Here is a 26,067-nt window from a genome sequence, read left to right as displayed (position 1 = left end):
CCCCGGAATCGCCCTGCTTCAAGTTTGGAAGTTTGTCGAAGTTTGTCTAACTTTCCGAAGCGGGAGAAGGAGTTCGGTCCCGGCAAGATGTGGCTGATTTCAGCCTTGTTGCCTGTGTGCCTGGTGAGTAAAGGAATTAGGAGCGGGAGAGATCCCACAAATGCCAAGAGTTTAAAGTTACCTGTGACACCCTCACTTTCTGCTGTGGCCACTCACTCTCTGTCTCACTGCTGTCCATGGGCTGGGTGAGGGGGAGATTAACTCCAGGTTGGGCTCTCCTTCATTCTGCCCCAGTGGTCTCCTGACTTAATCTGAATTTGTTTATTTGGTTTGACCTAAAAGGAGGGCAAGGAGTTGGTGAATACTGAGAATCTGGGGTCTTCCTCTGCCTCTGATACTTCCCAATCCCCCTCCTATATCTTTCGCCTTATTCAATCCAGATACTCTGGAATTCCCCCAAACCACCCCACCTTTTTCCTTATCCTTGGAGGCGCTCCTTAAAATCGTATCTCCTCAACATATTTGAGTTTTAAAAAGAATTTGGATAAGTACATGGATGGGAAAGAATTAGAGGGATATGGGCCAAACGTGAGCAATTGGCACTTGCTGGGAGAGAATCGTGGTCGGCGTGGTCTGATTGAGCTGAAGGGACTGTTTCGGTGCTGTATTCCTCTACGACTCTTATGAGTCACCCGTCTAACTTGTACTTTTTTTTTTGTCGGAGTGAGAAAGTAGGGGCAGGAAGAGGCCATTCAAACTCCTCGAACCTGCCCTCCAAATCCCTGACACCCTGGCTGATCTGCATCATGTCGCTTGATTTATTATTGTCACACGTATTGGGATACAGTGAAAAGTATTGTTGTGCGCTTTACAGACAATGCATACCGTTCATAGAGAAGGAAAGGAGAGGGTGCAGAATGTGGTGTTGCAGTCATAGCTAGGCCGTAGAGAAAGATCAACTTAATATTTGATTTATTATTGTCACGGGTACTGGGATATGGTGAAAAGTATTGTTTGATTTGATTTGTTATTGTCAAATGTATTGGGACACAGTGAAAAGTATTGTTTCTTGCACACTACATAGACAAAGCATACCATTCATAGAGTGCACAGGGGAGAAAGAAAGGAGAGAGTGCAGAGTGTAGTGTTCCAGTCACAGATAGGGTGTAGAGAAAGATCAGCTTCATATGTGGTAACACTGGTGGAGAAAGTAAATAGAACACCGGTTGCCATTTGTGGCAGTGTTCGAAACTTCTACCACCCCTTTTGTGTGTCGGAATGTTTCCCGCTTTCGCTCCCAAAAGGGTCGACCTTTCATCTTTACACTCTGCCCCTCAGACCCAGACGCCCCAACCAGTGTACCCTACCCGTTTCCCCCCAGTGCCTTGACAAAATCCCTTCATCTTCTGGATTCCAGGAATCCAACCCTAGTTTCTGTAAACTCTCTGCGTAATTTAACCCTTGGATCCTGGGTGATGTAATCTGTGCACTATATATATATATATATAAAATATATAGTCCCTGTTGTGTGGTATGCAGAATTACAGTACTCCAGGAATGGTTGAAACCACAGCTTTGTGAGGCTGGACTATGATTTCAATCCTCTTGTATTTTCACCCTCAAGCATTCCCTTAGCTATTTTATCATCTATACCTATTCATGACACTTTCTTGATCTGTTTCTCTGGACCCAGCGTAGCTCTGGGACTTTGTCTGCAGGTCTTGCATCAGACAAGCGTGGACGGCCTAACATTTGCTGACTCACTCAGTCTACCAATGCCGTTTTTCTGATGTTCTGCTTCTCTCTATACTGAATCATAGAAATCATAGAAACCCTACAGCACAGAAAGAGGCCATTCGGCCCACCGAGTCTGCACCGACCACAATCCCACCCCAGGCCCTATCCCTGCAAGCCCATGTATGCACCGACATGTATGGGCTTGTAGGGATATCTGCTTATAGTGTTGCGAGCTTTTGTATGATTGGTCAGTTTGGATGGGGCCCTGGTGTCGTTTTAGTTGCCTGGGGCGGCATGGTGGCACAGTGGTTAGCACTGCTGCCTCACAGCGCCAGGGACGAGGGTGCGATTCCGGCCTTGGGTCACTCTCTGTGTAGAGTTTGTGCGTTCTCCCCGTGCCTGCGTGAGTTTCCTCTGGGTGCTCCGGTTTCATAGAGTCATAGAATGCTTACAGTGCAGAAGGAGGCCATTTGGCCCATCGAGCCTGCACCGACAACAATTCCACCCAGGCCCTATTCCTGTAACCCCACATATTTATCCTGCTGGTCCCCCTGACACTAAGGAGCAATTTAGCATGGCCAATCAACCTAACCAGCACGTCTTTGGACTGTGGGAGGAAACCGAATCATAGAATCCCTGCAGTGCAGAAGGAGGCCATTTGGCCCATCGAGCCTGCACCGACAACAATCCCATCCTGTGACCCCATGTATTTACCCTGCTTGTCCCCTAACGCTAAGGGGCAATTTAGCGTGGCCAATCCACCTAACCTGCACATCTTTGGAGTGTGGGAGGAAACCAGAGCACCCGGAAGAAACCCACGCAGACGTAGGTAGAACATGCAAACTCCACGCAGACAGTGACCCAATGCTGGAATTGAACTCGGGTCCCTGGCGCTGTGAGGCAGCAGTGTTAATCATTGTGCCGCCGTGCTGCCCACACGGAGGAAACCCATGCAAACACAGGAAGAACATGCAAACATCACACACGGTCATCCAAGGCTGGAATTGAACTCGGGTCCCTGTCCAAAGATGTGCTGGTTAAGTGGATTGGCCATGCAAAATAGTCCCTTAGTGTCCAAAGATGTGCGGGTTAGGTGGATTGGCCATGCAAAATAGTCCCTTAGTGTCCAAAGATGTGTAGGTTAGGTGGATTGGCCATGCAAAATAGTCCCTTAGTGTCCAAAGATGTGCGGGTTAGGTGGATTGGCCATGCTAAATTGTCCCTTAGTGTCCAAAGGGTGATTAGCGGGGTAAATACGTGGAATTATGGGGATAGTGCCTGGGTACGATGCTCTTGTCGCAGAGTCAGTGCAGATGCAATGGGCCGAATAGTCGCCTCCTGCAGCGTAGGAGTTCTATGATATGAAGAGCCTGGGGGAATGTGGTGTTGAACACGTAACGTAATCTTGTGACCAGCTTAATGCCCACTGCCATTCTGAGAAGGATAATACACGGTGTGGTTTCAATATGCTAAACCACAAAGTGTGACCTGTCATTTGCCTTTGTCTGGCCACAGACTGCTTCGTCGAAGGTGCCATTTCCTGGTATCCGACCCCTCGGTGACTGGAGGTGGCATTGGGGCGGGATGGGGGGGAGGGGGGGCAGCCTCGCCAGACACCGGCTCAGCTCTTCCTGCCCCAGGTGACGGAGTGGCCAAAGTGGGGTGGCACCAGGGTGCCTGACCGGAGCCCCACACTTTCACATTAACCACTGAAACACACACACTGAGTTGAGGAAACTGGGTGTGGCTGATTGTAAATTAACAATCTGCTGTCGTACACGCTCGCAATGTTCATACTCGCCTGCTGAGACTTTCCAGCATTTTCTCTTTTGGTTTTCAACTCACATGGTGTATTTGTGCATTGGTTAGTCAAATGGGAAGGTGGACTGTGTGAGCGTTTTGATCCTTAGGCATTTATTCTTTCTTTAGTTACTGAGTAATTATTTATTAGTGTCACAAGTCGGCTTACATTAACACTGCAATGAAGTTACTGTGAAAATCCCCTAGTCATCACACGCCAGCGCCTGTTCGGGTACACTGAGTGAGAATTTAGCATGCCAATCCACCATGCATTTGCCCTAGTTAATCTCCCTGACACCTAAGGGGCAATTTGGCAAGGCCAATCCAACTACCCCGCACATCTTTCGGACTGTGGAAGGAAACCAGAACACCCGGAGGAAACCCATGCAGACACGGGGAGAACTTGCAAACTCCACACAGACAGTGACCCAAGCTGGGAATCGCACCTGGGGTCCCTGGCGCTGTGAGGCAGCAGTGCTGGGCGCTGTGAGGCAGCAGTACTGGGCGCTGTGAGGCAGCAATGCTGGGCGCTGTGCCACCATGCTGCCCGCACTGGTGGGGATAGTTTTCGCTACATTTAGAATTTAGATAAAGGGGTAGGGAGCAAGTTAAGACAGCAGCAAGTTAAGTTGCGTAGTCAATGGTTAGGCCCTTGTCCAGGATATTGCATTCAGTTCTGGGCAGTGGAGGATGTATAGACCTTGGAGGGGGGGGGAAGGTGAGTAGGAGGGGGCGGGGGGGGGGAGGGGCAGTGCAAATTAATTCTGGGACTACAAGGGTTAAGTTATGAGGACAAATTGCATAGATCAGGCTGGTATTCCTTGGAGTGTAGAAGATTACACAATGATCTCATGTTTCGGGAGATTTTAAATAGATTGAGATCAGAACAAGGAGGCAGGGCCTAAAAAATGAATGCCAGGCCCTTCACGGTTTGATGACAGGAAGTAACACTCCTTTACACAAGAAGGGCAAATTGGAACTCTCTTCCTCCAAGAAGCAGCGGACTAGGTAGGACTGAGGGCAAAGGAAAAGCTCAAAATTTGAGAGTTAAGTTTTTATGAAGGTCAATGAAGGGTTATGGAACCACAGCAGCTAAATAGAGTGAGGTACAGAACAGCCATTGAATGGCAGGAGGAATAGACTCGACGGGCTGAATGGCCTGATTGAGCTCCTCTCCCCAATTGAATGACTGCATCTTTACTTTGCATCCACGGCTGAGGTCAAGTCCAAGATGGGGTGCAATGCCTTATCTTGTCAACTTGGATCTTGTTTGTTTCGCTTCTGGGGGACCTTGAATTGGATTCAATTGGATTTGGTTTTTGGAGCAAGCGAGGAATGGATTCGAGTTTGCCCGGTCCATTCTGAGCACTGGCTTTGGAACTTTAGGGATGGAGTCCACAAAAGTAAATTAGGAACAGTGTATATTTCAACACCGTGGCTGCTCTTTATGGAGCACGGAGCAAGAAGAGGTTGAGACCAGCAGCAGTGAGAGTGAAGAGGAAGATTTCAGGGGGGGTTTTCGAAAGCCAAAGCGCACAATGGCAAGGTGGCGAGATGGAGGGATTTAACCAGAGGTGAAGACAGTGTACCCGAGGGAAAAGGTTATAGCTTGATGGACTCTGGAGTAGGGAGGTGAAGATGGAAGGGATGATTTAACTGGCCATCCATGAATGGATGAACTTCATTGACAAGACATAAAAAGCATCCAGGGAAATTGTTCTTTTCCTTCCCTTCATAGGATGGGAGTGGTTAGGCCAGCATTTATTGCCCTCAAGCTCACCTCTTGAACCGCTGCAATCGGTGTGGTGTATGTACATCCACAGTGCTGTTAGGAAGGGAGTTCCAGGATTTTGACCCAGTGACGACGAAGGAACGGCCGATATATTTCCAAGTCAGGATGGTGAGTGGCTTGGAGGGGGAACTTGCAGGTGGTGGTGTTCCCCATGTGTCTGCTGCCCTTGTTCTTCTGGATGGTAGAGGTCTCGGGTTTGGAAGGTGCTGTCGAAGATTGAGTTGCTGCAGTGCATCTTGTAGATGGTCCACACTGCTGCCACTGTGCGTCGGTGGTGGAGGGAATGAATGTTTGTGGATGGGGTGCCAATCCAATGTGGCTCCTTTGTCAGAACGATGGTGATAGAGCCTGGGACACTGGCTGAAAAAGGTGTTTGATTCAGTGAGTATGGCTGTGTCTGGCCATAGATGCTAGCGGGAAGGACCTTTGGGCTGGTGTTTGTTGTGTTGGAATTCAATGCCTGGGTCAAAGCTGTCTGGTTTTATATCCGTTAAGCATCTTTGTAGCGATTTGGCTTGCTTGGCCATTTCAGAGGAATGGTTAAGGGTTGTTGTGGGACTGGAGTTACATAAGAACTAGGAGCAGGAGTCGGCCATCTGGCCCCTCGAGTCTGCTCCGCCATTCCATAAGATCATGGCTGATCTTTTCGTGGATTCAGCTCCAATTACCCACCCGCTCACCATAACCCTTAATTCCTTTACTGTTCAAAAATTTATCTATCCTTGCCTTAAAAACATTCAATGAGGTAGCCTCAACTGCTTCACTGGGCAGGGAATTCCACAGATTCACAACCCTTTGGGTGAAGAAGTTCCTCCTCAACTCAGTCCTAAATCTGATCCCCCTTATTTTGAAGCCATGCCCCTAGTTCTAGTTTCACCCGCCAGTGGAAACAACCTCTCTGCTTCTATCTTACCTATTCCCTTCATAATCTTATACGTTTCTATAAGATCTCCCCTCATTCTTCTGAATTCCAATGAGTATAGCCCCAGTCTACTCAGTCTCTCCTCATAAGCCAACCCTTTCAACTCCAGAATCAACTTGGTGAATCTCCTCTGCAACCCCTCCAGTGCCAGTATATCCTTTCTCAAGTAAGGAGACCAAAACTGTACACAGTACTCCAGGTGTGGCCTCACCAGCACCTTGTACAGCTGCAACATAACCTCGCTGTTTTTAAACTCCATCCCTCTAGCAATGAAGGACAAAATTCCATTTGCCGCCTTAATTACCTGCTGCACCTGTACACCAACTCCTTGTGATTCACAAGGACACCCAGGTCCCTCTGCACAGCAGCATGCTGCAATTTTTTACCATTTAAATAATAGTCCATTTTGCTGTTGTTCCTACCAAAATGAATGACCTCACATTTACCAACATTGTACTCCATCTGCCAGACCCTCGCCCACTCACTTAGACTATCTATATCCCTTTGCAGACTTTCAGTGTCCTCTGCACACTTTGCCCTACCACTCATCTTAGTGTCATCTGGGAATTTTGACACACTACACTTGGTCCCCAACTCCAAATCATCTATGTAAATTGTAAACAATTGCGGTCCCAACACTGATCCCTGAGGCACACCACTAGTCACTGATCACCAACCAGAAAAACACCCATTCATCCCCACTCTGCTTTCTGTTAGTTAACCAATCCTCTATCCATGCTCATACATTACCCGTAACACCCTGCACCTTTATCTTATGCAGCAGCCTTTGGTGCGGCACCTAATAAATGCCTTCTGGAAATCCAGATACACCACATCCACAGGATCTCCCTTGTCCACCGTGCACATAATGTTCTCAAATGGTGGCAAATGGAGTTTAATGCGGAAAAGTGTGAGGTGATTCACTTTGGAAGGAGTAACAGGAATACAGAGTACTGGGCTAATGGTAAGATACTTGGTAGTGTGGATGAACAGAGGGATCTGGGTGTCCATGTGCATAGATCCCTGAAAGTTGGCACCCAGGTTGATCGGGTTGTTAAGAAGGCGTACGGTGTGTTAGCTTTTATTGGTAGAGGGATTGAGTTTCGGAGCCAGGAGGACATGCTGCAACTGTACAAAACTCTGGTGCGGCCACATTTGGAGTATTGCGTACAGTTCTGGTCGCTGTGTTATAGGAAAGATGTGGAAGTGTTGGAAAGGGTGCAGAGGAGATTTACCAGGATGTAGCCTGGTATGGTGGGAAAATCGTATGAGGAAAGGCTGAGGGGCTTGAGGTTGTTTTTGTTAGAGAGAAGAAGGTTAAGAGGTGACTTAATAGAGGCATACAAGATGATCAGAGGATTAGATAGGGTGGATAGTGAGAGCCTTTTTCCTCGGATGGTGATGGCGAGCACGAGGGGACATAGCTTTAAATTGAGGGGTGAGAGATATAGGACAGATGTTAGAGGTAGGTTCTTTACTCAGATTGGTTCCACTGGCCGGCACAACATCGAGGGCCGAAGGGCCTGTACTGCGCTGTAATGTTCTATGTTCTAACAAAATAGCCAAACATGACCTGCCCTTCATGAACCCATGCTGCATCTTCCCAATGGGACAATTTTTATCCAGATGTCCAGCGTAGGTGGCACGGTAGCACAATGGTTAGCACTGCTGCTTCACAGCTCCAGGGACATGGGTTCGATTCCCGGCTTGGGTCACTGTCTGTGTGGAGTTTGCACATTCTCCTCGTGTCTGCGTGGGTTTCCTCCGGGTGCTCCGGTTTCCTCCCACAGTCCAAAGATGTGTGGGTTAGGTTAATTGGCCATGCTAAATTGCCCCTTAGTGTCCCGGGATGCGTAGGCTAGAGGGATTAGCGGGTAAATATGTAGGGATGTGGGGATAGGGCCTGGGTGGGATCTTGGTCGGTGCAGACTCGATGGGCCGAATGGCCTCTTTCTGCACTGTAGGGTTTCTATGATTTCTATGATCTATGATGTCTCGCTATTTCATCCTTGATGATGGATTCAAGCCTTTTCCCTACTACAGAAGTTAAGCTAACCAGCCTATAGTTACCCACCTTCTGTCTACCTCCTTTTTTAAACAGTGGCGTCACATTTGCTGATTTCCAATCTGCAGGAACCACCCCAGGGTCCAACAAAGTTTGGTAAATTACCACGAGTGCATTTTCTATTTCCCCCTCCATCCATTTTAGTACCCTGGGATGCATTCCATTAAGGCCAGGAGTCTTGTCTACCTTTAGCCCCATTAGCTTGCCCAACATAGTTTCTAGGTCCTCACCTGCCATAGCCACCTTGTCATCATGTAGGCCAGACTGATGAGAATGGCAAACTTCCTTCCTTAAAAGGACATTTGTGAACCTTTAGGTGGCTTTTTCTTTGCCAAACCTGTTTTGGGAGTGATTTTGTCAGCGTGCAAAATGTTGATGACGTTACCCTGGTGTATTGAGTCACAGAGATTTACAGCATAGAAACAGGCCCTTTGGCCCAACTTGTCCATGCCGCCCAGTTTTTACCACTAATCTAGTCCCAATTGCCCATGTTTGGCCCATATCCCTCTATACCCTTCTTACTCATGTAATTGTCTAAATGCTTTTTTAAAAAAATTATCAGAAGGAGTGAGGCTTAGAAGTGGACAAATCTCCAGGTCCGGATGAATTGTGTCCCAGGCTGTTGTGGGAGGCCAGGGAGAAAATTGTAGGGGCTCTGACTCAAATCTTTAATTCCTCCCTGGTCACTGGGGAGGTCATGATGTGGAGATGCCGGCGTTGGACTGGGGTAAGCACAGTAAGAAGTCTCACAACACCAGGTTAAAGTCCAACAGGTTTATTTGGTAGCACAAGCTTTTGGAGTGTCACTCTGTCTTCAGATGAGTGATCTGAAGAAGGAGTGACACTCCGAAAGGTTGGACTTTAACCTGGTGTTGTGAGATCTCTTTCTGGGGAGGTGCCAGAGGACTGGAGAACAGCTAATGTGGTCCCACTATTTAAGAAAGTTGTAGAGACAAGCCAGGGAATTGCAGACCAGTGAATCTCACATCTGTGGTTGGGAAGCTACTGGAGAAGATTCTGAAGCAGAGAATCTATCTCCATTTGGAGAGGCAAGGTTTGCTCAGGGATAGTCAGCGTGGTTTTGTCAGAGGAGGTCATGCCTAACCAATTTGATTGAATTTTTTGAGCATGGAACCAAGTGTGTGGTTGAGGGTAGTGCGGTTGATGTAGTTTGTATGGATTTCAGCAAAGCCTTTGACAAAGTCCCACAAGGTAGACTTATTAAGAAGGCTAATGCACATGGGATATAGGGTGATCTGACAAGGTGGATTCATAATTGGCTTAGTGGTAGGAGAGAGGGTGAGTGGACAGTAAGTAGTCTCACAGCACCAGGCTAAAGTCCAACAGGTTTATTTGGCATTAGCTTTTGGAGTCTCGGGCTCCTTCTGAGCTGGGTCCGTGTGATTCCCCCTATCGGCGATGAGCTGGGTCCGTGTGATTCCCCCCATTGACGATGAGCAGGGTCTGTGTGATTCCCCCCATTGGTGATGAGCTGGGTCCGTGTGATTCCCCCCATTAGTGACTGGAGGTCAGTGACCAGTGGCTACCACAGGGAAACGCGCTGGGCCCCCTATTGTTCGTCATTTATATAAATGACATAGATGACTATGTGGGGGGGTAGGATTAGTAAGTTTGCCGATGATACAAAGATTGGTCGGGTGGTTAACAGTGAGGTTGAGTGTCTTGGGTTACAGGAAGATATCGACGAGATGGTCAAATGGACGGATAAGTGGCAGATGGAATTTAACCCTGAAAAGCGTGAGGTGATACACTTTGGAAAGAGTAATTTGACAAGGAAGTATACAGTGAAAGGTCTGAAACTGGGAAGTTCCAAAGAACAAAGGGACCTTGGCGAGTTTGTCCACAGATCTCTGAAGGTGGAAAGGCAGGCGGGTTAATAGGGTGGTGAAAAAGGCATATGACACACTCGCCTTTATCAATCGGGGTATAGATTACAAAAGCAGACAGGTCATGATGGAGTTGTATAGAACTTTGGTGAGGCCACAGCTGGAGTACTGTGTGCAGTTCTGGTCGCCACCTTATAGGAAGGACATGAATGCACTGGAGGGGGTGCAGAGGAGATTCACCAGGATGCTGCCTGGGATGGAACATTTAAGTTATGAAGAGAGGTTGGATAGGCTTGGATTGTTTTTGTTGTAGCAGAGAAGACTGAGGGGCGACCTGATTGAGGTGTACATGATTATGAGGGGCATGGACAAGATGGACAGGGAGCAGCTGTTCCCCTGAGCTGAAGGGTCAGTTACGAGGGGACACGAGTTAAAAGTGAGGGGTGGGAGGTTTAGTGGGGATTTGAGGAAAAACGTTTTTACCCAGAGGGTGGTGACGATCTGGAATGCGCTGCCTGGGAGGGTGGTGGAGGCGGGATGCCTCACATCCTTTAAAAGGTACCTGGATGAGTACTTGGCACGCCATAACATTCAAGGCTACGGGCCAAGTGCTGGCAAGTGGGATTAGGTGGGCAGGTCAGGGCATTTCATGCGTTGGTGCAAACTCGATGGGCCGAAGTGCCTCTTCTGCACTGTGGTATTCTGTAATTCAGTAAAAGACAAAATTGGACCCGCCTCTACTACTACCTCTGGCAGCCCATTCCAGACACTCTCCACCCTCTGTGTGAAAAAGCATGAGCAACATTGCTCTAGACTCTTGCCAATCTGGCTGTCTCTTAACTGGTCTTCTGAAGTGGGATTGGTTGCATCAAGCAGAGGCACTTTGCCCTGTACGCTATCGGTGGCCTGTAGCAGTTATGTCTTATCTACGCACAATGGAATGTGGGCTGACTGATTTGGCACTCCCTGTTCGAGTGACGCTGGAGGTGGAATGATTGTTCTGGGTGTGACGCTTGTTGGTGACATTAACCTGGCGCACAAAAAATGTTGGAAGTTTAAGTTGTGTGGAATGTGGTTCTCAGTTTGAGATCGCCTCTGAAAAAATACAGGGCCTCCAATAGCGCCGAGGATGGTGGAATTATGGCACTTTGCCTGAGAGGGTGGTGGAGGCAGGTACTCTTGCAGCACTTAAGAAGTATCTGGACAAGCACTTAAATCACCGAGCCATAGCCTGCTATGGAACAGGTGCTGGTGAATGGGATCAGTATCGATTGGTATTTGATGGTTGGCAGGAGTCATAGTACAGTGCAGAAAAGGCCCTTCGGCCCATCGAGTCTGCGCTGACAGTAACTGTAAGAAGTCTCACAACACCAGGCTGACAGTAACTACCACTAATGTCACACTCATCCCATTTTTCAGCACTTTAACTGTAGGGTTTCACAGAATCCCTCAAGTGCCTCTTGAGCCTGCACCAACAACAATCCCAACCAGGCCCTATCCCCGTAAACCCATGTATTTACCCTGCTAATCTCCCTGACACTAAGGGTCAATTTAGCATGGCCAATCCATCTAACCCGCACGTCTTTGGACTGTGGGAGGAAACCTACGCAGACACGGGGAGAACATATAAACTCCACACAGTCGCCCAAGGCTGGAATTAAACCCGGGTTCCTGGCGCTGTGAGGCAGCAGTGCTAACAAAAGGTTGCTGCAGAAGATTGGGGTACACGGAGCTGGGGGTAAGGTGTTGGTGTGGATTGAGGATTGGCTATCTAACAGGAAGCAGAGAGTTGGAATAAATGGGTGCTTTTCTGGTTGGCAGTTGGTGACTAGTGGCATGCCACACGGATCGGTACTGGGACCTCAACTGTTTACCATTTACATCGATGATCTGGAGGAGGAGACTGAGTGTAGGGTATCAAAGTTTGCTGATGACACGAAGATGAGTGGGAAAGCGAATTGCGTGGAGGACACGGAAAGTCTGCAGAGAGATTTGGATAGGCTGAGCGAGTGGGCGAGGATCTGGCAGATGGAATATAACGTTGGCAAATGTGAGGTTATCCACTTTGGAAGAAATAATAGTAAATTGGAATATTATTTAAATGGAGAAAAATTACATCATGCTACTGTGCAGAGGGACCTGGGGGTCCTTGTGCACGAATCGCAAAAACTCAGTCTGCAGGTTCTGCAGGTGCAGCAGGTGATCAAGAAGGCGAATGGAATGTTGGCCTTTATCGCGAGGGGGATAGAATATAAAAGCAGGGAGGTCTTGCTGCAACTATACAAGGCACTGGTGAGGCCGCAACTGGAGTACTGGGTGCAGTTTTGGTCCCCTTATTTGCGAAAGGATATATTGGCCTTGGAGGGAGTGCAAGAGAAGGTTCACCAGGTTGATACCAGAGATGAGGGGTGTAGCTTATGAGGAGAGGTTGAACAGATTGGGTCTGTACTCGTTGGAGTTTAGAAGGCTGAGGGGTGATCTTATAGAGACATGTAAGATAATGAAGGGGCTGGATAGGGTAGAGGTAAAGAGATTCTTCCCACTTAGAAGGGAAACCAGAACTAGAGGGCACAGCCTCAAAATAAGTGGGGGCCGGTTCAGAACAGAGTTGAGGGGGAACTTCTTCTCTCAGAGGGTAGTGAATCTCTGGAATTCTCTGCCCATTGAAGTGGTGGAGGCTACCTCGTCGAATATGTTTAAATCACGGGTAGATAGATTTCTGATCGATAAGGGAATTAAGGGATATGGGGAGCAGGCAGGTAAGTGGAACTGATTCGCTTCAGATCAGCCATGATCTTGTTGAATGGCGGGGCAGGCTTGAGGGGCTAGATGGCCTACTCCTGCTCCTGTTTCTTATGTTCTTAACCGCTGTGCCATGTGGTCCATATCCTTGAACATTATAATGTTTCAAGTGCTCATCCAAATAGTTATTAAAGGTTTAAGGTTTCTGGCCTCCACTACCTTCTGAGGCAGTGCATACCAGATTCCCACCACCCTCCTGTCCCTCGCCCTAAAACTATGCCCCCTCGTGACTGACCTCTCAACCAAGAGGAACATGGTGGGCTGAAGGGCTTGTTTCTACTGTATGACTCTGAGTGCAGCACCCCCTCAGTAATGCGCAGTGACTCCATGACACACCAATTCAGAGGAGGAAGTGCAATCCACTGAGATACAGTTTAAATTTTAAGTTTATTTATTAGTGTCGCAAGTAGGCTTACATTAACACTGCAATGAAGTTACTGTGAAAATCCCCCAGTCACCACACTCCGGCGCCTGTTCGGGTACACTGAGGGAGAATTTAGCACCGAACCGTCTTTTGGACGGTGGGAGGAAACCGGAGCACCCGGAGGAAACCCATGCAGACATGGGGAAGAACGTGCAGACTCCGCACAGACAGTGACCCAAGTCGGGAATCGAACCGGGGTCCCTGGCGCTGTGAGGCAGCAGCGCTAAACACTGCGCCGCAAAGGAATCAGAAAGTTACGAGTATATTTGTCGCATCTCCTCTGTATAGCGACAGCGGACTAGTTTTGAGCGGGAATTTCAATCCAAACTTGGGGTTCGCTTTGCTTCGAACTGTACGCAATCAGGAACCCTGACCTTCCCGTTGCTTGCCATTTTAACACACGATCCTGCTCCCATGTCCACATGTCTGTCCTGGGCCTGCTGCAATGTTCCAGTGAAGCTCAACGCAAACTAGAGGAACAGCATCTCACCTTCCAGCTCGGAACTTTACAGCTTCCGCTCTCAACATCGAATTCAACAACTTCAGATGATTCGCTCCACCCCACCTCCACCCCTTTCATTTTATTTAATTTTTAACTGTTCTCCACCTTTTATTTCTTTATTGTCTTTCTTTATATTTCTTCCCCCCCCCCACTCTTTCCCCCAATTTTATCCCCCCATTTCTTACCTTTCCTTCCCCCTTTGCTGCCTTTTTTCCTCTCTTCTCAATTTTACCTCTCTCCCACCCATCTCCCCCCTCCCCCCACATCTTCATCTGTCACAGTTTACCCTCTGATTTCAGCTTCTCTGCCGTGTGGCCATTCTCACCTTCTATTCTCTCCATGGACTGCCATTCGCACCTCTTAGCCTTTCCCCTTGTTTTTGTGGTGATGGCTCATCTTTCATTCCCACACCCTGCAGTATAAATATCTCCCACTATCTGTGCCTTTTAGCTTTGACAAAGGGTCATCTGGGCTCGAAACGTCAGCTCTTTTCTCCCCTCACAGATGTTGCCAGACCGTTTGAGATTTTCCAGCATTTTCTCTTTTGGGTTCTTGGGTTTCCTGTCTCAGGAAGTGACCTTTTAAATGGATCTCTCTGTGGATAATGGGATGGTTCTGTGCCTGTGGAATGCTGTTCCCTTTCATCTGCAGTGTTTCCTGTTTTTAATAATCCTCACTGGGATAAGAGTGTCAATGGTAAGGTTTCCCAGGTTATAATTTGTGGTTTTTTTCCTTTTGTCGAATGTTTGGTGTTAGTCCAAAAAACTGAAATCCGTTGTGTGGTGGAATGTCCCTCATTTTTCCACAGGGAATTCATGCCCATAACTCGCCTGTAACATGGTTTTTTCCAGCACTGAGGATCTCCCCATCACCCCACTGACACAGTCATTAACAAAGTGAAATCAGTACATGGGTCCATCTTGCCAGTGGGTAACGCACATGTTTGAATGAGGGAGTGCTGCACTGTCAGAGGGTCAGTGCTGAGGGAGTGCTGCACTGTCAGAGGGTCAGTGCTGAGGGAGTGCTGCACTGTCAGAGGGTCAGTACTGAGGGAGTGCTGCACTGTCAGAGGGTCAGTACTGAGGGAGTGCTGCACTGCCAGAGGGTCAGTACTGAGGGAGTGCTGCACTGTCAGAGGGTCAGTACTGAGGGAGTGCTGCACTGTCAAAGGGTCAGTACTGAGGGAGTGCCGCACTGTCAGAGGGTCAGTGCTGAGGGAGTGCTGCACTGTCAGAGGGTCAGTACTGAGGGAGTGCTGCACTGCCAAAGGGTCAGTACTGAGGGAGTGCCGCACTGTCAGAGGGTCAGTGCTGAGGGAGTGCTGCACTGTGAGAGGGTCAGTACTGAGGGAGTGCCGCACTGTCAGAGGGTCAGTACTGAGGGAGTGCCGCACTGTCAGAGGGTCAGTACTGAGGGAGTGCCGCACTGTCAGAGGGTCAGTGTTGAGGGAGTGCCGCACTGTCAGAGGGTCAGTGTTGAGGGAGTGCTGCATTGTCAGAGGGTCAGTGCTGAGGGAGTGCTGTACTGTCAGAGGGTCAGTACCGAGGGAATGCTGCCCTGTTGGGGGGGTACGGGCCCTGAGGGAGCACCGCCCTGAGGAGCACCACCCTGTTGGGGTGGGGGGGTGGTTCGGGCCCCGAGGGAGCACCGCCCTGTCAAGGGCCAGCCCCGAGGGAGAACTGCACAGTTAGAGGAGCAAGTCTGACATTGACCTGATCGCTGTACGTTGCAATATGCATACCATGTTTTCTCCATCTGTGACTGTGCTCTGTAAGAGCTTATTGACGTATTATGAGATGTAATGTTCTATGTTTCTATGTTTCTAATGAGGCATATTTTAACAACTAAGGAATGTAACAACCGAAAAATACTCAACTCCGCAAACAGGTGGCTGCTTAAAGTTTGACCCTATCTTACGAACATTCCCCCTCTGATGTTGGGTGGGGTTGGGCTGTTTAGCAGGATGTGGAAGGCCCGTGAAAGCTTGGAGGAAAGGGAGAGGGGGGGGGGGGGGGGGGGGGTGGGATTTGGGCACTAAATCTACGTCTTGCATCATTCTTCCAAGAATGTGAGCATACAGGAAAGTGGCTGATGAAACATTATCACATGCTGCTGTGTGTGTGCCAGGGCAGTTCCTCCCATTGAATTACAGGTCAGTAGAAGTCCAGCTCTCCTTGAGTTTAATAACTTGTAGGGGTTTGTTTTTGAATTGAATTGAATTGAATCTCTACAGTACAGAAAGAGGCCATTCGGCCTCTAAATCTACGTCTTGCATCATTCTTCCAAGAATGTGAGCATACAGGAAAGTGGCTGATGAAACATTATCACATGCTGCTGTGTGTGTGCCAGGGCAGTTCCTCCCATTGAATTACAGGTCAGTAGAAGTCCAGCTCTCCTTGAGTTTAATAACTTGTAGGGGTTTGTTTTTGAATTGAATTGAATTGAATCCCTACAGTACAGAAAGAGGCCATTCGGCCCATCAAATCTGCACTGACCACAATCCCACCCAGGTCCTACCCCCATATCTTACCCACTAATCCCAGGACACTAAGGGGCAATTTTAGCACGGCCAATCAACCTAACCCGCACATCTTTGGACTGTGGGAGGAAACCAGAGCACCCGGAGGAAACCCACGCAGACACGAGGAGAATGTGCAAACTCCACACAGACAGTGACCCGAGCTGGGAATCGAACCCAGGTCCCTGGAGCTGTGAAGCAGCAGTGCTAACCACTGCGCTACCGTGCCGCCCGATCTTCATTTGTCATCATTTGCACTTACATTGTGCCCATTTTAACATGCCCAAATGCCCCAAGGCACTTCACAGGGGTATAATTTTGATACCCAGCCACGTTGGGGGATATTAGGCGAGGTTGACCCAATGCTTGATGAATGACAGTGGTTTTGAGTGTCATTTGGAAAGAGAGGTTTAGGGAGGAAATTCCAGAGCTCGGGCTGCAGGCAGCGGGTGGCACAGCTGCAACAGTGAACCATAGAATCTCTACAGTGCAGAAGGAACCCATCGAGTCTGCACCAACTCTCCGAAAGAGCGTCTTACCCCCAGGCACTATCTCCGTAACCCTGTGCGTTTACCCTGCTGATCCACCCAACCTACACATCTTTGGACACTGAGGGGCAATTTAGCAAGGCCAATCCACCTAGCCCGCACATCTTTGGAGTGTGGGAGGAAACCGGAGCACCCGGAGGAAACCCACACAGACACGGGGAGAATGTGCAAACTCCACACTGACAGTGACCCGAGGCCAGAATTGAACCCGGGTTCCTGGCGCTGTGAGGCAGCAGTGCCAACCACTGCCATCATGGGGCAATGGGAGTGGGGGATGAGCAAGAGACCAGAACTGGAGGAGCGCAAAGATCACAGAAGCTTGGTGGTGGTGATGGGGAAGGGCTGAGGCTATGGAGGGAATAATGCAACCCCTGAACTGTTTTGCTTCAATGAGGAAGACTAACTATGAAACAATCATGGCATGGTGGCACAGCGGTTAGCATTGCTGCCTCACAGCGCCAGGAACCTGGGTTCGATTGCAGCCTTGGGTCACTGTCTGTGTGGAGTTTGCACGTTCCCCCCCCCCCCTCCCCCCCCCACCCTTTGCGTGGGTTTCCTCCGGGTGCTCTGGTTTCCTCCAGAGTCCGGAAGACGTGCTGGTTTAGTTGATTTGATTGGCCATGCTAAATTGCCCCTTAGTGTCCCAAGATGTGTGGGTTAGGTGGATTGGCCATGATTGAGCCTTAGTGTCGGGGAGATTAGAAGGGTAAATATGTGGGGTTACAGGCATAGGGCCTGGGTGGGATAGTTGTCGCTGCAGGCTCGATGGGCCAAATGGCCTCTTTCTGCACTATAGAGATTCTATGATTCTATTGTAATATTTTTAAAAGGAGACAACATTGCTTCATTACTGAAGGATCTGCCTAAAAACCTTTGATGCCTCCATCACTATTACATCATCAGTAGCAGAAACATCTTATGAGGTAAAAAACAAGCTTTGGATGTGTAGTTTGCAGTTGAACCATTTCCAGGGAAAATCCCAGAAAGAGAGGGAAACTGCTCCACACCCAAAGGCAGCACTCCCTCAGTTCAAAGGGCAGTGATCAATAATGTGGTGAGAAATGTGTAGGCGGAGGAAAAGAAAGGAAAATATATTAATATGAAAGTTTATCCTCGGGTGGCTGTTTCTGATCACCTCAAGGTGCCCTTAAGGTAGCACAGTGGTCAGCACTGCTGCCTCACAGCGCCAGAGACCCGGGTTCAATTCCCGCCTCGGGTCACTGTGCGGAGTATGCACGTTCTCCCCATGTCTGCATGGGTTTCCTCCGGGTGTTCCGGTTTCCTCCCACACTCCAAAGATGTGCAGGTTAGATGGAATGGGCATGCTTAATTGCCCCTTAGTGTCCAAAGATGTGTAGATTAGATGGATTAGCCATGGTAAATGTGTGGGGTTATGGGAATAGATGGGAGAAAGATGCTCTGTCAGAGAGTTGGTGCAGACTCTGGGCCGAATAGCCTCCTTCTGCACTGTAGTGATTCTATGATTTAATGGCCCTTCTATCAATGAAACAAAAATCTTTCTTTGATTTCTCCTGTGTGGCAGCAGTCCAGCCAAAGACTATATTTGACCTTCTGAACGTCATTTAGTTGTTAGTCCAGTAAAGTAACTCTCAGATTTTGGGTCAACATAATCCCCTCATTCCTCAGGAAGGATAATAATGTTCACAGTTTCCTGGCATTAATATTGATATGGTGGCTAGCACTGCTGCCTCACAGTGCCAGGGACCTGGGTTCGATTCCCGGTTTGGGACACTGTCTGTGTGGAGTTTGCACGTTCTCCCCGTGTCTGTGTGGGTTTCCTCCCACAGCCCAAAAATGTGCAGGTTAGGTGGATTGGCCATGCTAAATTGTCCCTTAGTGTCCAAGATGAGCAGGTTAGGTGGATTGGCCATGGTAAGTGTGTGGGGTTGCAGGGATAGGATGGGCGAAGAGGGCCTGGGTAAAATGCTCTTTTGGAGAGTCAGGGGTAGGCTCAATGGGCTGAATGGCCTCTTCTGCACTGTGAATTTACAAAAAACTTTATCGCCAGCCTAACTGGGCGCAACGGATGCAGGAATTGATTCAGGCTGGAGGGGAGGGCAAGTAAAAACTGAGGGAGGGATTTATAGGACATTGACCTGAGGTTGGGATTGAACATGGGTCCCTGGCGCAGAGAGGCAGCATTGCTAACCACTCTGCCACCATGACGCCACAAAAACAAAGGTGCCCAACATGCTTAGCATGGAATCAAATGGAAGATTCTCGAAGTAAAAGTGGATGGGAGCACTTCTGAAACCTCTCTGCCTCTCTGAGTCGCTGCTCAAATACTTAGCTCCTTGATCTTGCTTTTGGTCACCTGTCCTCCTATCTCCGCCCGGTGCAGTGCCAAATTGTGTTTGATCACGCGTCCTGGCCGTGTCTTGTGAGGTTTTACTATGTCTTGGGTGCTAACTAAATGCAAGCTGTTGTCGGGGTTTTGTCTTCACTTTGTTAACAATTCTTGGTCTCTTCAGGTTGTTTTTCAAGGGCTACCAGCACAAACGAAGCACGTTACGGCTGGACTCCCAGAGGTTACTCCATCATCAGCACGAGAGGCATTGGCATGGGAAGAGGACCAGGGACAGCAAGTCAGGAAGGGATTGACTAAAGGCAATCGGACCATTCGATATATCCATTGCCGGGAGGGCTATTACTTACATGGACCCCTGCTGTGCTGTCGCACATGCCCTGCAGGTAGGTCTAGATTTTGTCGCTGTTGATTGTAGCATTGATCACGATGGTCCACTGGTACAGGCTTATTTACATAGATGATTTGGAGTTGGGGACAAGTGTAGTGTGTCAACCTGTGTTGAATGCTCCCTCCACCCACATTGTCTGTACCTTTAAGACCTGGCTGGCTGTAGAGATTCGTATTCTAATTAGTATTCTGTAACTTGATTTCTGTGTCTGCGCACTGTTTGAGAGCACATTTCCACTTCATCTGACGAAGGAGCAGTGCTCCGAAAGCTTATGGTATTTGCTACCAAATAAACCTGTTGGACTTTAACCTGGTGTTGTGAGACTTCTTACTGTGTTTACCCCAGTCCAACGCCGGCATCTCCACATCACAGGCTTATGATCCAGGGATCGGCATATCAGCCGAACTGAGCGCGTGCGTGGACATAAGAACACACAAGCACACTCAGGAGTAAGGTCATTTACAGAGTAAAGCCGCCCCCCATCTCTGCTGAGGGCAGACTCTTGATCTGATTTATTATTGTCACATGTACTGGGACACAATGAAAAGTATTGTTTGATTTATTATTGTCACATGTATTGGGATACAGTGAAAAGTATTGTTTGATTTATTATTGTCACATGTACTGGGATACAGTGAAAAGTATTGTTTCTTGCGTGCTATACAGACAAAGCATACCATTCATAGAGTACATAGGGGAGAAGGTGCAGAATATAGTGTTACCCTCATAGCTAGGGTGTCGAGAAAGATCAACTTAATATACAGTAGGTCCATTCAAACGTCTGACGGCAGCAGGGAAGAAGCTGTTCTTGAGTCGGTTGGTACGTGTTCTCAGACTTTTGTACCTTTTTCCCAATGGAAGAAGGTGGAAGAGAGAATGTCTGGGATCCGTGGGGTCCTTGATTATGCTGGTTGCTTTTCCGAAGCAGCAAGAAGTGTAGACGGAGTCAATGGATGGGAGGCTGGTTTGTGTGATGGACTGGGCTACGTTCACAATCTTTTGTAGTTTCTTGCGTCATAAACCACCCAAGAGAAATGACCGTGGCCCAAAACTGAAGGTCATACACCAGCCATGGCTCAATGGGTGGCACTCGCATCTCTTCAGCGCCCAGCTTCAAGTCCTGCTCCCTCAGCATAAAAATCAAGGCTGACACCACCAGTGCAGTACCAAGGGGTGTTGCTCTGCTGTCTTTTGGAAGATATGTTAAACTGAGGCCCCCATCTGCCTTTTTAAAAGAAAATCCAGTGGCTCCACATCGAACAGGAGCAGGGAAGATCTCCCTGGAGTTCTGGCCAATATTTAACCATGAAACCAGAATATCCAGTCATTGTCACGTGGCTGTTTGTGGGGGCCTGATGTGTGCAAATTGGCTGCTGCGTTTGCAACATTGTCAGAAAACACTTTAATTGCAGAGAATGGTTAATCTTCGAGGACTAAGAATATTCTGGAAGCATTTGTAATTATCTTTTGAAAGGCACTGGGGGCGCGATCTTGCCCGCCATTCACGCCACGCTCCTGCTGCAGCGAGGTCGGAGAATTTGGCGTCCAGCCAAATCTCTCTTCACTGTGGCGGGGTGGGAAAATCTTGCCGGCATGAACGGTGGTAAGATTCCCACTCAGTTATTGCAAGGATTCTGGATGTTGTTGCTGTTGAAGAAGATAGCATTGTACAAGAGAAGGTTGGAAAGAAGCTGGAGACCTCTTGACCTTGCTGGACTGTTTACAAAAGGATTCACATGGTGGTTTGTGGTTTTGAAACCCAAGCCTGTGTTTAAAAGCTGGTTTTCGGTTTTGATTCAGATAAAAAGATCAGCTGCTGTGTGAGGAACAAGCACCAGCTCTCTCAGGTCCTGACCCAGTCCCAGAGTGGAGAGTGAATGGAAGTTGCTCCAAAGTCACTCCACATTCTGAAATCAAGAACAAAGAGAAGTCCAGCACAGGAACAGGCCCTTCGGCTCTCCAAGCTGTGTCCTAACTCAACTAAAAAAAACCTTCTACCCTTACTCGGTCTGTATCCCTCTATTCCCTCCCTATTCATGTATCCATCAGGATGCCTCTTAAATGTTGCTAATGTACCTGCTTCCACCACCTCCTCTGGCAGCGCGTTCCAGGTACCCACCACTCACTGTGTGAAAAACGTCCCCTGCACATTTCCCTTAAACTTCCCCCTCTCACCTTGAACCTGTGCCCCTTTATAACTGACACTTCCACCCTGGGGAAAAACCTCTGACTATCCACCCTGTCTGTGCCTCTCATAATTTTGTAGACCTCTATTAGGGTCTCCCCTCAGTCTTTCTAGTGAAAACAATCCCAGTTTATTCAACCTCTCCTCATCGCCAACGCCCTCGAGACCAGGCAACATCCTGATGGACCATCTTTGTACTCTCTACAAAGCTTCCACGTCCTTCTGATAGTGTGGCGACCAGAACTGCACACAATACTCCAAATGCGGCCTAACCAAGGTTTTATACAGCTGCAACATGATTTCCCAACTCTTGTACTCAATGCCCCGGCTGATGAAGGCAAGCATGCCATGTACCTTCTTAATCACCTTGGCGACCTGTGTTGTCATCTTTAGGGATCTGTGGACCTGCACGCCCAGATCCCTCTGTATGTTAATGTTCCTAAGGGTTCTGTCATTGTCTGATCACAAATATTCTCTTGGAAAGTAGTGCAAGAGTCATCGATAGTTTCACAGACCGGCGCTGAGAGAGCAGGCGTTTAACCTGGACACCATTTCAGGGACTGTATCATCTATCATTTCCCCATCGACCTTTGGTCAGGATTCCCCTATTTCGTCTTTTATTTTGCATTTTTAAAAATTCATTTGTGGGACGTGGGGGTCGCTGGCTGGGTCAGCATTTATTGCCCATCCCTAGTTGCTCTTGGAGGGCAGTTGAAAGTTGACCACATTGCTGTGGCTCTGGAGTCACATGTGGGCCAGACCGGGAACCAAAAGAGAAAATGCTGGAAAATCTCAGCAGGTCTGGCAGCATCTATAAGGAGAGAAAAGAGCCGACGTTTCGAGTCCAGACGGCCCTTTGTCAAAGCTAAAAGGCGTAGAAAGTGGGAGATATTTATACTGCAGGAGGAGGGAATGAAAGATGAGTCATAGCCACAGAAACCAGGGAAACCAGCTAAAAGCTGTCCACAGAGAGAATAAAGGGTGTGAATGGCTAAAAGGCAGAGAAGCTAAAATGAAGATGTTGGGGGAAGGGGGTTATGGACCGGGTAAGGATGGCAGATTTCCTTCCCTAAAGGACATTAGTGAACCAGATGGGTTTTTCCGACAATCGACAATGGTTTCATGGTCATCAGTCGATTCTTAATTCCAGATTTAAAAAAAATTAAATTCAAATTCCACCGTCTGCTGTGGCGGGATTCGACCCCGGGCCCCAGAACGTTAGCTGAGTGTCTGGATTAATAGTCTAGCGATACCACTTGGCCATCGCCCCCTCCCCATCATGGTGCACGTGTGTGATTAAGGGTGTTTAGAAAAAGAGACGTCATTATACTTAAGATATTTCATACTGTGTGTTTCGAAGCTTTGCCTTTCAACGGGACAGGTCTGGTTTTATAATAAACGAAGAACGTTGTGGTTTGTTGAGAAACTGGGGTGATGAGTGCTCATTGGGAGATTGCTAGGTAAAGCACGGTACAGTTAGCTGGAGAAATGGTTTAAGACTATAGTATTGGGATGAGAGACAGATTGTGCACCCCTCCCAATAGTGACTTCATTTCAAATGTACTGTAAAGGACTTTGAGATATCCAATGGTCACGACAAAGTGCTTTATAAATGCATGCCTTTCGTTTTTAAAATATTTGTGTGTGTGTATATAAGAGAAAAAACAATATTTTACTCAACAGTTGCTGCTTAGTCATGGGTTGTTGGAGGATCTGTTGCTCTGCGCTCATGCTAGTGGTTTAAAGTTTATTTGTTAGTGTTACAAGTAGGCTTACGTTAACACTGCAATGAAGTTACTGTGAAAATCTCCGAGTCGCCACACTCCGGCACCTGTTCGGGTTACACTGAAGGAGAATTTAGCATGGCCAATCTGCTGACTAGCGATGGCGACTGCTGCACCATTGGCCATTCTGTCGGAAGGCAGTGTGACTGTGGGGGGCATCGCAGCGGAGTCCCGGAAACGTCTTCAACTGAGCAAGGAAACCTTCAGTGAATTGACACAGCGCAGAACGGAGCAGGAGCTGGTGTCCAATGCTCAGTTTGAGCACAGGAACATCGTGACGGTTGGTGGGATCCACAGTGGAGGAACGTTGCAGAGTGAAGCGTTTTTGTGTTTGACCGTGGGAGTGAGTGGTTCTTGACCTGTCCTCTGTTTGCAGGAACGCATGTGACTGAACACTGTAAGGAAAACTTCACCAGTAGTAAGTGTAAAGGTTGCACAGAAGGGGAGGACTTCACCCAGTGGCCCAATGGACTGGATGAGTGCCTGGCCTGTCGTTCTTGTAGACAAGGTAAGAAGTAATTCTTGTCTTGAACTTTGGCTGTTAAAATTGAGGCTTTGTGCTTTTTTTCCCACTTGCCTCCACTGTTGTTGGAAAATGCCCATGTGTGCCAACTGTATAAGGGAAAAAGAAGGGCCTGTTGTCAGCTAGGTTTAAGAGGCTCTTGCCCACATTCGAGGCTCAGGGATTCTAAGTCACACTCCAGAAACTGCAGCAGAAAAAACAATGACTTTTTGGAGCAGGAACAATACTGAGGGAGGGAGTGCCGCACTGTCAGAGGGTCAGTACTGAGGGAGTGCCGCACTGTCAGAGTCAGTACTGAGGGAGTGCCGCACTGCCAGAGTCAGTACTGAGGGAGTGCTGCACTGTCAGAGGGTCAGTACTGAGGGAGTGCCGCACTGTCAGAGGGTCAGTACTGAGGGAATGCCGCACTGTCAGAGGGTCAGTACTGAGGGAGCGCCGCACTGTCAGAGGGTCAGTACTGAGGGAGTGCCGCACTGCCAGAGTCAGTACTGAGGGAGTGCCGCACTGTCAGAGGGTCAGTACTGAGGGAATGCCGCACTGTCAGAGGGTCAGTACTGAGGGAGTGCCGCACTGTCAGAGGGTCAGTACTGAGGGAGTGCCGCACTGTCAGAGGGTCAGTACTGAGGGAGTGCCGCACTGCCAGAGTCAGTACTGAGGGAGTGCCGCACTGTCAGAGGGTCAGTACTGAGGGAGTGCTGCACTGTCAGAGGGATCAATACTGAGGGAGTGTCGCACTGTCAGAGGGTCAGCACTGAGGGAGCGCCGCACGGTCAGAGGGTCAGTACTGAGGGAGCGCCGCACTGTCAGAGGGTCAGTACTGAGGGAGCGCCGCACTGTCAGAGGGTCAGTACTGAGGGAGCGCCGCACTGTCAGAGGGTCAGTACTGAGGGAGCGCCGCACTGTCAGAGGGTCAGTACTGAGGGAGCGCCGCACTGTCAGAGGGTCAGTACTGAGGGAGCGCCGCACTGTCAGAGGGTCAGTACTGAGGGAGCGCCGCACTGTCAGAGGGTCAGTACTGAGGGAGCGCCGCACTGTCAGAGGGTCAGTACTGAGGGAGCGCCGCACTGTCAGAGGGTCAGTACTGAGGGAGCGCCGCACTGTCAGAGGGTCAGTACTGACGGAGTGCTGCACTGTCAGAGATGCAGTATTTCACATGAGACAGTCACCCAAAGTCCCCATGTGACCCTTCAAGTGGCACTGAAAGATCCCAAACTGGGTATGAAGACCAGGGTTGTTCCCTCTGGTGTCCTAACCATTTACCCTCCAGACAGTAGCACTAAAACAGATGATATCGTCGCTGTTTGTGGGGTCTTGCAGTATGCAGATTGGGCTCCCGCCTTTCTCCTCATCCTTCGAAAGTCCCTCTTTGACTGTGAGTTGCTTTGTGACATCCTGATTGTTCAGAGTGGGCTGCCCTTGGCTATGGGGACCCACAGGAGGTGATATCTGGGCAGCCTTTTCACTGACTGGACACATGCTGTCTTGACAGCAGGAGCCTCTGTCCTTTAGTGCAAGATGCTTGGCTGCATTGTGTTGGGAGTGCTGCGCCAGTGAGTAATAGATGGGCAATCTGCCCTGCTGGATAGGAAGAGAGAGTGTGTGCACACTGCCTTGCCCAACTTCTCCATGTCCCTCTGCTTCTGGCTCCAGGGCCTATGTTGTATTTTACTGGGTTGCCAAAGTAAGCTGACCCAAATTCATGGTGTTACCCCCGCCCCCGTCCCAGTCTAAGTGTCTCAGTATAAGGTTTAACAATGATGAGTGATCCTGATAGTTTGGCAGTGACTGGGTGTGCCATGGAAGCTATCAGAAAGGTGCTGGGATGGATCTTCAGCCTGCCCCACCGTTCAACAAGATCACAGCCGATCTTCTCCCTTGACTTCACCTGGGCCGGCACGGTG

At 48.8% G+C, this 26,067-nt stretch overlaps 1 protein-coding gene across 1 annotated transcript in view; it reads left to right on the top strand.

Moving 5' to 3' along the window:
• Positions 1-6: 6 nt before the first annotated feature.
• The window catches only part of LOC144490057 (tumor necrosis factor receptor superfamily member 10A-like), a 39,919-nt gene continuing 13,858 nt past the window's right edge, over positions 7-26,067 (top strand). The window contains exons 1-3 of the mRNA XM_078207869.1: positions 7-123; positions 19,450-19,669; positions 24,020-24,151. Of these exons, the coding sequence (XP_078063995.1) occupies positions 88-123; positions 19,450-19,669; positions 24,020-24,151 (388 nt within the window). The 5' untranslated portion in view covers positions 7-87. The remainder of the gene's footprint in view (positions 124-19,449; positions 19,670-24,019; positions 24,152-26,067) is intronic.

This window comes from Mustelus asterias, unplaced genomic scaffold (genome assembly GCF_964213995.1).
Source record: "Mustelus asterias unplaced genomic scaffold, sMusAst1.hap1.1 HAP1_SCAFFOLD_2824, whole genome shotgun sequence".
Classification (NCBI taxonomy): Eukaryota; Metazoa; Chordata; class Chondrichthyes; order Carcharhiniformes; family Triakidae; genus Mustelus; species Mustelus asterias.
This window is presented reverse-complemented; position numbering and strand designations above follow the sequence as displayed.